Source organism: Schistocerca gregaria, chromosome 2, assembly GCF_023897955.1.
Source record: "Schistocerca gregaria isolate iqSchGreg1 chromosome 2, iqSchGreg1.2, whole genome shotgun sequence".
Classification (NCBI taxonomy): Eukaryota; Metazoa; Arthropoda; class Insecta; order Orthoptera; family Acrididae; genus Schistocerca; species Schistocerca gregaria.
Window position 1 is genome coordinate 341,682,374 of NC_064921.1, and position 14,363 is coordinate 341,696,736.

The following is a 14,363-nucleotide window of genomic DNA, read 5'->3' on the forward strand; positions in this document are numbered from 1 at the left end:
TTCGCTCTGCATTGTGGTATTTGTTCACATTTTCATCCAGCTCTGCTGCAGAAGCACTTACTCACAGTTGCGTTATACGAACAGAGGATTACGATTATGCTTGCTACTTTCCTAGAGCAATCTTCTGCTAAAGTCCATGGGGCGACGCGCTCTGTAACGTAAACGTGGTGGAAGTACTTGGGAGCTTTTGGCTCTTTGTGGTGGATACAGAGGAGTGGCTACGCTCAGTTATTTTGAACGTTATAGCGCAGCTTAGCTGCTGTTGCCATTACCAGGAAGGGTCGCTGTTAAAAGCTTTCTGCCTGAACTCCACACCAGATGTCGCCACTGGCACCCTATTACTGCTTGCGCGGTGCTTGCGCTAAGTAACCAGCGCACGAGAGCTCACCATCTTCTGCTTGTACCCAAGGGCACTGTATTCACGTGACTTCTGTTTATTTTCCTTCTTCTCTGAACTCTTAATTCCAGTTTCTTGTGGATCCTCTAGCCCTGTTTTTTCTGCGCAAGGTTTACACAACTTTTTTGAGGAATGTTTCCAGCAATGTTCTCTTCTCTTCGAATATTTATGGGAGCAGTTCTTACCGCCACGTCTGATCGATTCTTGGTTCAAGAGGCCACCGACGGTGGTTCAAAAGTAAAATAAGGTGACCTCTCTTCAATGAAATATTTCTCACATGCAGTAACTTAAAGTCAGTTACAATGTAGCACAAACCGCTAGCCGCGCGGTCTAATGTGCTGCTTCCCAAGTGGGAAGGCGTGCCGGTCTCCGCGGATTAGTGTCGAGATACGGTGTGCCGGGCAGCCTGTGGATGGTTTTTAAGGCGGTTTTCCATCTGCCTCGGCGAATGTGGACTGGTTCCCCTTATTGCGTCTCACTTACACTATGTCGGCGATTGCTGCGCAAACACTGTCTCCACGTACGAGTACACCATAATTACTCTACCACGCAAACATCTGGGGTTACACTCATCTGGTATGAGACGTTCCAGGGTAAGGGGGGGGGGGGGAGGGGTCCACTGGAGGCCGAACCGCACAATAACCATGTGTTCGGTGTGGGGCAGCGGGGGTGTGGTTGGACTGCTGTGGGCTGTTGTGGAGTTGTGAACCACTGAGGGCTACGGCGGGACGAAGCCTCTCCGTCGTTTCTAGGTCCCCAGTTCAACACAATACAAGTGGCAAATGTTGGCATGCAAGGCTCTCGGCAAACCACGATTTTATATTTTCAGTGGCTGGGAGATTTGGAGAACATGTTGGCCAGGTCACACAGAACACCCTCTGCATCAAGGTAGATCGCGGCAGGACGGGTAAGACGCGATCTTGCATTATCTTGTCGAAGAATAACGTTACAGAGAGCTCGAACATATGGCAAAGCCGTTGACCTTAACGTGTGATACTGTAGAAATTACTGCCTACGCGAACCATACTGATGATATTGTGTATCGCATAAGTTCGCGTACGTTATTTCTGAAGGTGCTTCGGGGTAATATACTGACGGAATGTTTCAGGGTTTACAGTCGACATGACGATCTCACTTTGGTACGAAATATTTCTATGACTGACCTACTCGCTTGCATACGGCGTTTTGATAGGCATTCTGATGTGTGAATATCGGAAGATGTCGACGAGGCCGGTCGTTGAAATATTGTAGAAATAAAATGGGGTAGTCAATTCAGCTGAAAATCCGAAAATATACCATCAGATAATCTATATGCGTGTAGTCCTCGAAGCACTATGTCACAGCTCCATAGCATTGTGGCGCTAGCTTACCTTACTGCATTCCCCTTCGTAGCGCCGGAGGCGGACAAACGAAGTCATCCGACTTGTCAGCAGCTTCCTAAGCTAAGCGCCTGATGGACTTAGCCAGACATAAACAGAGGTCTCATTACATGCAGCGTAAACATTCGCTACCCAAAGAGACAATCACGAGCCTGACGTGTAACGTGTTGTCACAAGGGATAGATTACTTCCGTCACTTTTCTTACTCGAATTCTTATCAGGGAGCGTCGACAGGAGTTTGGTCTTATCGATCCACCTCATCTTTTCGCACCTTCGAGCGCCCATAAGCAGTCTCCCTGTACTACAATAACCTTTGCGTCCTATGACGTGAAACCAGTAGAGCAACTTATGAGGTACTCGACGGATCGAACTCAAGTGTATCTGGCACAGCCCATATGATTGCTGAATGCGCCGAAAACTCATTTCAAACAGTTTAAATCTTAATCTCACAGAACATAATAAAATTCAATTACAAATATTAAAACATGTCATTTTTGTTCGGAAAAGAGATATAGAAGAAGTAAAGTTGTCCCCAGATAAGAAAGTTAGGGTGTCCTGAGATATACGGATATGGAAACTGGCGGACACAACTGGTTCACGAAACAATTTACCCGGTCCATAGTGATGATTACCGTAACCATTTTACCAGCCTCTCGGACGCGCTGGACAAAAATAGTTGTTACTCATGGGCAGTAATCTCAAACTGCTTTCTTATCTACTAAGTTAGATATATCGAGAGAATCATTATCATTGCGAAATTGCTACCAAAAATGACATGGTGGTGTTCAACATAAGAAAAATAAATTATTCAAATAACAGGTAATGTTTGCTAGTCAATAAACAAGCAGAAAGCGTTGTTCAGGATATACGTGAAACAACAATATACGCATCCATTCATGTCAAAGTACCACATATTTGAAACAAAAGAAAAACTCAGTTCCTCAGATTGAATTTTTTGAATACTATTTCAATACAAAATTCTTAAGCAGCCTGAGTCTACACAATAATAATTATATTTAACATTTTGCAATCTGGTTAACAGATGACTCTCTGCGTCATTGGTTTCATTTTAACGAAACTGCGGAAGACAGCTCCTGCTTCGAACAGTAACTAAATCGTATTTGTATAGTAGTTCGCAGTCTCTAAAATGCACGTCAGTCACCCGAAATTATCACAAGTCATTAAGTAAGCTGGACCTCCAGATATAGCAATAGTTAGTTAGGTGCAGATAAAAATCTAAATCTGTATATATTTGAGATATTTCTCCCTTTTTGTTTATATTTTTGTGTTACTATACAGTAGCACTGATCTTCATGCCATACGAAGTAATAATCGCAAAAAACTAAAAAATTTTCTTTGCTTTTCTTTACTTAACTACATACAAAAACAAACACATTGTGTTAGCATGAGGTTTATTTTCAAAACAATTCAATTATAAATCAGAAACACTAAAGAACATCAAGAGAAGCTTCAAACCTTAGTAAAATGAGTATCTCAGAGCCAGGCCTAGCATTTCCCACGAAGCTCTACAACAAATTCAAGATTATACAAAATAAAAATGTTACTCACGGAAGATGACACATAGGTGTCGAAACATGTCCGAGGAAATACAAAAACAAATCGTGTTTGCATAAGGCTGAATTTCAAAACAACCCAATTTTAAATTATAAGCACGGAAGAACATCAAGAGAAGCTTCAAACCTTAGTAAAATGAGTTTACTGAACTAGAAACATTATAGCGCAGCAGACACAATTGCTCTCCTGGTTTCCATGACAACTATACTGCTGGCGTTTGCTGATGTTAGTACACTAAACACCACTCAAATTATCTTCCTGTCTCCTGAAATTTCAGTTATTCCTAACCTTTTTTGCAGCCGCAACTTCTCCACTAGTAACCATATTTTCTTTCTCTATTCTATCCCGTGACATCATTAATAATTTTTCAAAAACCGCTAGACACACCGAATTTCAGTGAGCAAATTAACATGGAACATGTCTTTTCTTTCCTCAACCACTCACGTATCCAGTTCTTATCTTTTGTTATTACTGGGCAGTCATCTACACTATTAATAAATCTGCGAAAGTGTTGTGTAAGTTTGTTTGAACATGCGTCTCCAAAAATACTTGACGAATTTTCATGGGGTTTCGCAGGTAACTTGAGTATAGTTTGGTGCACCGTATAGGCATAATTTCATTTAAACTGGTTCTGGGGAAAAAATCTCATGATTTAATGTTTCATCTAAAAGCTCAAATCTTTCTGTCTGAATACGATCGTCTCTTTCATGGGGTTTTCACAGGTAACTTGAGTATAGCTTGGGGCATCATGTAGGCTTAATTTCATCGAAATCGGATCACGAAAAAAATATCGTAATTAAAAATGTATCCATATTATAACTATATATACGAAAGTAGCTCTGTGTGTTACTTTTTCACAACTAAATCACTTTCGACGAAATTTAGGATGGAGATATCTTGAACCCCGAGTAAGCCATTTTAGAGAGTGTGGTACAAGAAAGTTATTGATTTGAAGTAAACACGAGTTAGGGAAAAATATTTACTCTCTGAAAAATCTATATACTCATTGACTTTCGGTGTTTATCATATTTGTGAAAATGCTTTTATTGGTTGAGTGCTACGTGATATGATTCAAAGTAATGAATACAATGTTTATACAATCTTCAACGCGTTTAATCCATACTTCCTCACTATTTGTCGCAAAATGTATACGTTGTATAATGTACAGCTACTTCAATAGCACAAAGCAGATCCATAGATGCGCGCTGTTGCCAATGCTCCTCAGTACGCATTGTTCGGCAGCGGTGCTGTGCATGCCGATGCATCGAGCACTGGAACAGCTTGCGATGGGGGAGAAGGGGACGAACATCACGAGCTATGCTTACCAGAACAGGCAGGCACGCGAAGGCAGCTGATGTTATTGCACATATAGCAGCGTACTTACTTCCCACCACTCACAATAACAAATGTGCTGACATGTGAGTACAGCAGTGTATAACAGCTAGTAGTTAATATAATAGCAACAAATGCTTAATCATTCTTCGATATCTGGGTTTCTTGAAATCGTGTTGCCACATGAAAATACTGACATAACTATTTCTTCTGTGATGGTGGCTTCAACATAAAGAACTGACAACATAGTATTGTTAATAAATATTGAACATGTGGACGTCCCTAATGTACTGTTGATGTTAAGACACGACGGCTTGGCAGCGGAGATTAAACCTCCGGTAAACCCTGCTATTTGCATTGCTCCAAGTCTGCATTTCACCAGCATACGTTTGAGCATCACAGCATTTTATTAGGCATGGTATTGTTGGAAGTAGCATTCCATTGCCTTCCTGTGATTTACCTAAGCCGGTTGTAAGGGACTTTCAGTTTAACGTGGTATCCAAAGCAAGACAGAGCTTGATATTTTTCACATGTCAGAGGTAAAGAATTGATATGTGACATACACGTTCTGCCATTGTTTTGGAAAGACGCACTGATGTTGTTTCTAGAATCGTATTGTGGGAGCCATCTGGACTGACTTGCAGATCACCTCTGGCAGATTCACAGAGCTCTGACAGCACACCAATATGTCCTCATGTATTATCTCCTATGAGGCAATGTACAGGCACCATCTCTCAACAGGGCAACGCCCGTCCTCCTACGGAACATGTCTCTATGGACTAGCTGCATGCTGTTGAGGTACTCCTTGGCCAGCAAGACCCTCCAGTCCATCCCCGACGGAACTTGTGTACGACTAACTCAGGCGTCTAATACAATAGTCAGGACATCAAGGTCCCTTTAAAACAGCTACATCTACATCTACATACATACTCAGCAATCCACCATACGGTGCGTGGTGGAGTGTACCTCATACCACAACTAGGATCTTCTCTCCCTGTTCCACTCCCAAACAGAACGAGGGAAAAATGACTGCCTATATGCCTCTGTACGAGGCCTAATCTCTCTTATCTTTGTGGTCTTTCCGCGAAATGTAAGTTGGCGGCAGTGAAATTGTACTGCAGTCAGCCTCAAATTCTGGTTCTCTAAATTTCCTCAGTAGCGATTCACGAAAAGAACGCCTCCTTTCCTCTAGAGACTCTCACCCGAGTTCCTGAAGCATTTCCGTAACACTCCCGTGATGATCAAACCTACCAGTAACAAATCTAGCAGCCCGCCTCTGAATTGCTTCCTTGTCCTCCCTCAATCCGACCCGATAGGAATCCCAAACGCTCGAGCAGTACTCAAGAACAGGTCGCATTAGTGTTTTATAAGCGGTCTCCTTTACAGATGAACCACATCTTCCCAATATTCTTCCAATGAACCGAAGACGACTATTCGCCTTCCCCACAACTGCCATTACACGCTTGTCCCACTTCATATCGCTCTGCAATGTTACGCCCAAATATTTAATCGGCGTTACTGGTTCAAGCGCTACACTACTAATGGAGTATTCAAACATTACAGGATTCTTTTTCCTATTCATCTACATTAATTTACATTTATCTATATTTAGAGTTAGCTGCCATTCTTTACACCAATCACAAATCCTGTCCAAGTCATCTTGTATCCTCCTACAGTCACTCAACGACCACACCTTCCCGTACAACCCAGCATCATCAGCAAACAGTCTCACATTGCTATCCACCCTATCCAAAAGATCATTTATGTAGATAGAAAACAACAGCGGACTTACCACACTTCCCTGGGGCACTCCAGATGATACCCTCACCTCCGATGAATACTCACCATCGACGACAACGTACTGGGTTTTATTACTTAAGAAGTCTTCGAGCCACTCACATACTTGGGAACCAATCCCATATGCTCGTACCTTAGTTAGGAGTCTGCAGTGGAGCACCGAGTCAAACGCTTTCCGGAAGTCAAGGAATATGGCATCCGTCTGATACCCTTCATCCATGGTTCGCAAGATATCATGTGAAAAAAGGGCGAGTCGCGTTTCGCAGGGGCGATGCTTTCTAAAGTCGTGCTGATGCATGGACAGCAACTTCTCTGCCCCAAGGAAATTCATTATATTCGAACTGAGAATATGTTCGAGAATCCTACAACAAACCGATGTTAAGAATATTGGCCTGTAATTTTGAGGACCCGTCCTTCTACCCTTCTTATATAATTCCAGTCGCTCGGGACCTTACGTTGGGCAAGAGATTAGCGATAAATGCAAGCTAAGTAAGGAGCCAATGCAGTAGAGTACTCTCTGTAAAACCGAATTGGAATCCCATCAGGACCTGAAGATTTATTTATTTTCAACTCATTCAGCTGCTTCACAACCCCAGGGATGTCTATCACTATGTCCTCCATACGGGAATCTGTACGAGACTCAAACGGCGGTATATTTGTACGATCCTCCTGCGCGAAAGATTTCTCAAATGCTAAATTTAAAATTTCAGCTTTCGTTTTGCTGTCTTCCGTTGCCAGGCCAGACTTATCAGTGAGTGACTGGATGGAAGCCTTCGACCCGCTTACCGATTTTACGTAAGACCAGAGTTTCCTTGGGTTTTCAGCAAGATCTTTTGCTAAGGTATGACGGCGGTAGTGGTTGAATGCTTCGCGCATCGCTCCTTTTACAGAAGCACGAATCTCTACTAACTTTTGCCTGTCCTCATTCTCCCGTTCTTTCTTGTACCGCCCACGTTCCACTTATAGGTGCCTGCTACACGTAGTTAGCACATTTTAATGCCGTAACACTAAATGACAACTTGTTTCGTTGGTTCCGTTTGAACGACCGATTTTCTGCGGTAGTGACCAAAGACTCGTCAACATACGTGAGGAAATACATGACGCGCGCAATAAACCTAGAAACAGGAACAAAGAGGAGAGTGTGACTCACCTTGACGAGGGAGCGCATGACGGGGCTGTCCATGAGGCCCTTGAGGAAGATGAGGTCGGTGTCATTGGCACCGACGCGGCCGTTGAGCTCCTCGATGTTGTCCCGCACGTGCTGGAAGGCCGCTGCAACAAGAGGAGAGGGCCACGTTACAGCAGCAGCCGAGCAGAGCCGCGTCCCAGTTGGCAAGAGATCAGAGGGATTGGGTTACTGTTATGATTCTGCTTATGATCTAAATTATCTAGCAATTCGCTTTAAAGTTAATTACACATCCAGCTGCCCGTCTAACCGGAGCACCGTGTATCGGTGAGACATCACTTTTCTGTCGTTTTGCCAACACCTAATGTCGATCCGCGCTGTAAGTTAAGGCGCAGCGTTGTCAGGTAGGTGAGCGAGATGTGTACCTGGAATACCGGTCAGGTCAAGAATATCGTTCTTAAGCGGTTTTAAGCACTAATCTACGAAAATATTGTAGTACTCCGTAGCCACTTCAAAAAAAAAACGACATTCAAATAGTGTTAATACAGATAAGAGAAAAGCAAGGTTGACACGATTCACAACACAATATATACAGATCAAATAAATCAGCAATTGCGAATATGGACAACCATCAGCTGCAGAATGGAATCATGGCAATGAAAATTTGTGCCGGACCGGGACTTGAACCCGGATTTCCCGCTTATCGCGAGCGGTCGCCTTGCCATTTTTTATCCATTTTTTTAAATTCCAGAAAAACAGTAAGAAAAATAGCTAGCTTGCAATGAAAAAAAAATGGTTCAAATGGCTCTGAGCACTATGGGACTTAACATCTATGGTCATCAGTCCCCTAGAACTTAGAACTACTTAAACCTAACTAACCTAAGGACATCACACAACACCCAGTCATCACGAAGCAGAAGAAAATCCCTGACCCCGCCGGGAATCGAACCCGGGAACCCGGGCGTGGGAAGCGAGAACGCTACCGCACGACCATGAGCTGCGGACGCTTACAATCAAATGACATAAATAAACAGACAGATAATTGCAGTCATAAATTACAGCACTGATAGAATGAGGAATGATATTCAGTCTTTAGCAATAGCACACATTTAGCACCTTCACTGTCACCTTCAACTGGTGGCAGTTCAGCATGCACGTTTTCTTCTTCTGCAGCCTGAGTTTCCTCATCATCATTTCCCTGACCCAAATTAATCATTCAATAAATCCTTGATGTGTTTTTCTTCCAGGGTAAATTAAGTGGACAGGAGAGCAGTCTCAAACAGCGACATCGCAAAGTCTTTCACTGCCTTCTAAACGCATCCTTGTTGTTGTTGTTGTCTTCAGTCCTGAGACTGGTTTGATGCAGCTCTCCATGCTACTCTATCCTGTGCAAGCTGCTTCATCTCCCAGTACCTACTGCAACCTACATCCTTCTGAATCTGCTTAGTGTACTCATCTCTCGGTCTCCCTCTACGATTTTTACCCTCCACGCTGCCCTCCAATGCTAAATTTGTGATCCCTTGATGCCTCAAAACATGTCCTACCAACCGATCCCTTCTTCTAGTCAAGTTGTGCCACAAACTTCTCTTCTCCCCAATCCTATTCAGTACCTCCTCATTAGTTACGTGATCTATCCACCTTATCTTCAGTATTCTTCTGTAGCACCACATTTCGAAAGCTTCTATTCTCTTCTTGTCCAAACTAGTTATCGTCCATGTTTCACTTCCATACATGGCTACACTCCAAACAAATACTTTCAGAAACGACTTCCTGATACATAAATCTATATTCGATGTTAACAAATTTCTCTTCTTCAGAAACGCTTTCCTTGCCATTGCCAGTCTACATTTTATATCCTCTCTACTTCGACCATCATCAGTTATTTTACTTCCTAAATAGCAAAACTCCTTTACTACTTTAAGTGTCTCATTTCCTAATCTAATTCCCTCAGCATCACCCGATTTAATTTGACTACATTCCATTATCCTCGTTTTGCTTTTGTTGATGTTCATCTTATATCCTCCTTTCAAGACACTGTCCATTCCGTTCAACTGCTCTTCCAAGTCCTTTGCCGTCTCTGACAGAATTACAATGTCATCGGCGAACCTCAAAGTTTTTACTTCGTCTCCCTGAATTTTAATACCTACTCCAAATTTTTCTTTTGTTTCCTTTACTGCTTGCTCAATATACAGATTGAATAACATCGGGGAGAGGCTACAACCCTGTCTCACTCCTTTCCCAACCACTGCTTCCCTTTCATGCCCCTCGACTCTTGTGACTGCCATCTGGTTTCTGTACAAATTATAAATAGCCTTTCGCTCCCTGTATTTTACGCCTGCTACCTTTAGAATTTGAAAAAGAGTATTCCAGTCAACATTGTCAAAAGCTTTCTCTAAGTCTACAAATGCTAGAAACGTAGGTTTGCCTTTTCTTAATCTTTCTTCTAAGATAAGTCGTAAGGTCAGTATTGCCTCACGTGTTCCAACATTTCGACGGAATCCAAACTGATCCTCCCCGAGGTCTGCATCAACCAGTTTTTCCATTCGTCTGTAAAGAATTCGCGTTAGTATTTTGCAGCCGTGGCTTATTAAACTGATAGTTCGGTAATTTTCACATCTGTCAGCACCTGCTTTCTTTGGGATTGGAATTATTATATTCTTCTTGAAGTCTGAGGGTATTTCGCCTGTCTCATACATCTTGCTCACCAGCTGGTAGAGTTTTCTCAGCACTGGTTGTCCCAAGGCCGTCAGTAGTTCTAATGGAATGTTGTCTACTCCGGGGGCCTTGTTTCGACTCAGGTCTTTCAGTGCTCTGTCAAACTTTTCACGCAGTATCGTATCTCCCATTTCGTCTTCATCTACATCCTCTTCCATTTCCATAATATTGTCCTCAAGTACATCGCCCTTGTATAAACCTTCTATATACTCCTTCCACCTTTCTGCCTTCCCTTCTTTGCTTAGAACTGGGCTGCCATCTGAGCTCTTGATATTCATACACTTGGTTCTCTTCTCTCCAAAGGTCTCTTTAATTTACCTGTAGGCAGTATCTATCTTACCCCTAGTGAGATAAGCTTCTACATCCTTACATTTGTCCTCTAGCCATCCCTGTTTAGCCATTTTGCACTTCCTGTCGATCTCATTTTTGAGACGTTTGTATTCCTTTTTGCCTGCTTCATTTACTGCATTTTTATATTTTCTCCTTTTATCAATTAAACTCAATATTTCTTCTGTTACCCAAGGATTTCTAGCAGCCCTCGTCTTTGTACCTACTTTATCCTCTGCTGCCTTCACTACTACATCCCTCAGAGCTACCCATTCTTCTTCTACTGTATTTCTTTCCCCTATTCCTGTCAATTGTTCCCTTATGCTCTCCCTGAAACTCTGTACAACCTCTGGTTCTTTCAGTTTATCCAGGTCCCATCTCCTTAATTTCCCACATTTTTGCAGTTTCTTCAGTTTTAATCTACAGGTCATAACCAATAGATTGTGGTCAGAGTCCACATCTGCCCCTGGAAATGTCTTACAACTTAAAACCTGGTTCCTAAATCTCTGTCTTACCATTATATAATCTATCTGATACCTTTTAGTATCTCCAGGGTTCTTCCACGTATACAACCTTCTTTCATGATTCTTAAACCAAGTGTTAGCTATGATTAAGTTGTGCTCTGTGCAAAATTCTACTAGGCGGCTTCCTCTTTCATTTCTTAGCCCCAATCCATATTCACCTACTATGTTTCCTTCTCTCCCTTTTCCTACACTCGAATTCCAGTCACCCATTACTATTAAATTTTCGGCTCCCTTCACTATCTGAATAATTTCTTTTATTTCATCGTACATTTCTTCAATTTCTTCATCATCTGCAGAGCTAGTTGGCATATAAACTTGTACTACTGTAGTAGGTGTGGGCTTCGTACCTATCTTGGCCACAATAATGCGTTCACTATGCTGTTTGTAGTAGCTTACCCGCATTCCTATTTTCCTATTCATTATTAAACCTACTCCTGCATTACCCCTATTTGATTTTGTGTTTATAACCCTGTAGTCACCTGACCAGAAGTCTTGTTCCTCCTGCCACCGAACTTCACTAATTCCCACTATATCTAACTTTAACCTATCCATTTCCCTTTTTAAATTTTCTAACCTACCTGCCCGATTAAGGGATCTGACATTCCACGCTCCGATCCGTAGAACGCCAGTTTTCTTTCTCCTGATAACGACATCCTCCTGAGTAGTCCCCGCCCGGAGATCCGAATGGGGGACTATTTTACCTCCGGAATATTTTACCCGAGAGGATGCCATCATCATTTAATGATACAGTAAAGCTGCATGTCCTCGGGAAAAATTACGGCTGTAGTTTCCCCTTGCTTTCAGCCGTTCGCAGTACCAGCACAGCAAGGCCGTTTTGGTTAATGTTACAAGGCCAGATCAGTCAATCATCCAGACTGTTGCCCCTGCAACTACTGAAAAGGCTGCTGCCCCTCTTCAGGAACCACACGTTTGTCTGGCCTCTCGACAGATATCCCTCCGTTGTGGTTGCACCTACGGTACGGCCATCTGTATCGCTGAGGCACGCAAGCCTCCCCACCAACGGCAAGGTCCATGGTTCATGGGAGGGGGGGGGGGGGGGGGGGGGGGGGGGAACGCATCCTTAGGGAGTTCAAAATTTTCCTTTATAACAGGCACCAGATTTTCGCCGTCATATTCTTGTATCTGCTGTACTACTGATTTATTTTTCATGTGTGAGCAGGTGAGGTTAGGGTCGGGAACGTGACTCAATCCATCTCCTCTCCACGAGGAATCCACGTGTTCCTAACCTATACCTATTCTATTGAAGACAATTCGGAGCATGTCACCATATTTATGATTCGATTCTGATGCTTAAGTATCTTCTCCAATTCATTTTCCAAATACATCTTGTTGGCTATCCGTCCACGACTCCCTGCCAGACACAAACTTCCATATGTCGTCAACCATGCGTCTATAATCAGTATTGGTACAGCCATTATGTATATTCCTGTACAGGAGAGGCATTTTACTGGAAATCACTTGCCCAATGTAGGCGGATAAATACGATTTTGTAATGCCTGTGCTATTCCGATTACGATGCAAAGTTCCTTTGAACATGGACCTGCCGAAGGAACTTGCATCGTAGCCAGAAAAACACAGACACTGCATTGTCGCTTCATACAGAGATGCCGCACGGAAGTACGTACATAGTTAAAAAGGAAAGCGAAAACGTGGTGTCGGAAATGCCAATCTGTTATGTGATTCACGACAGTACAAGCCAATGTAGTCGCATGCGCTTCGTCTCTTATTTCACGGAGAGAAGGTGTCCCTTCGAAATGAGTAAGTTAACGCAACCAATTTGTCCATTACATAAGGTTAGTTATGTATATTAAATGAGTCGATTCTGAAGGGGTTTGGGTTGAAAAGAATTTTGTGTGGTATTTACGCATATACCTATGCATGTTTGTACGATCTTATTGTTTAAAACATTTTACAAACAGCAGTATTATGAGTACAATCACAGGTTACGCTAGGGGCTAATGTAACAAACACAGAAAGGCAAACTGTAAGTAAGTTTAATCGTTTCTGGTTATATATGAACGATTTTTGCAGGTGCTAAATATGTACCTAAAGAAGTGCGACAGCACTGTATTCAAATGGAAACCCGAGTGAACAGAGGGAGCTATGGGAGCCGCAAGAGAGGAGGCCACTGTGCTTGCTCCAAGCATTTAACACACAGTGCCTTGTGGAATGCTACGGCACTTCGCACTTCGCGCTAGAGAAAACAAAATAACACGAAATATACAAGCCAGCCGTTGCGGCCGAGCGGTTCTAGGCGCTTCAGTCCGGAACCGCGCTGCTGCTACGGTCGCAGGTTCGAATCCTGCCTCAGGCATGGATGTGTGTTACGTTCTTAGGTTAGTTAGGCTTAAGTAGTTCTAAGTCTAGGGGACTGATTACCTCAGAGGTTCAAGTCCCATAGCGCTTAGAGCCAAACAAGTGTTAAGTAGCAAGCATACAATGGCTACCTTAATTGAACTGTAGCAATTATTTGCTACTATGCATGTCTGGGTTCAGTTAACTCCTTGAAGACTAGTACCTGCTTCTCTGGAGCGATGTATTTTGGCACAGTCGAATTACATAAGTTTCTTAAAGACACTGAAGCGCCAAACGAACTGGTATAGCCATGCGTATTCAAATACAGAAATATGTAAACACGCGGAATCGGCGCTGAGGTCTGCAATGCCTATGTAAGACAACAAGGTTCTGGCGCAGTTGTTAGATTGGTTACTGCTGCTACAATGGCAAGTTTAAGTAAGTTTGAACGTGATGTTACAGTTGGCGGACGAGCGATGGAACACAGCGTATCCGAGGTATCGATGAAGTGGGTAATTTCCCGCACGACCATTTCACGAGTGGACCATGAATACCAGACACCTGGTAAAATATCAAATCTCCGACATCGCTGCGGCAGGGAAAAGATTCTGCAAGAAAGGGATCAACGACGACTGAAGAGAATCGTTCAACGTGGCAGAAGTGCAACCCTTCCGCAAATTACTGCAGATTTCAATGCTGGGCCGTAAGTGTCAGTGTGCGAACCATTCAACGAAACAACATCAATATGGGCTTTCGAAGTCGACGCCCACTCGCGTAGCCTTGATGGCTGCGCGACACCAAGTTTCACGCCTCTCCTGGGCCTGTCAACACTGACAATGGACTGTTGATTGTATCGAGCGGTTGGACGTTTACGG

General features: G+C 43.1%; 1 protein-coding gene across 6 annotated transcripts in view; it reads right to left on the reverse strand.

The window, feature by feature from the left end:
* Positions 1 to 14,363, reverse strand: part of LOC126337013 (protein PALS2) — a 359,531-nt gene that overhangs the window by 206,106 nt on the left and 139,062 nt on the right. For all 6 annotated transcript variants that reach the window (XM_050001265.1, XM_050001262.1, XM_050001266.1 and 3 more), the window contains exon 2: positions 7,631 to 7,752. In XM_050001265.1, coding sequence (XP_049857222.1) covers positions 7,631 to 7,752 — 122 coding nt within the window. The remainder of the gene's footprint in view (positions 1 to 7,630; positions 7,753 to 14,363) is intronic.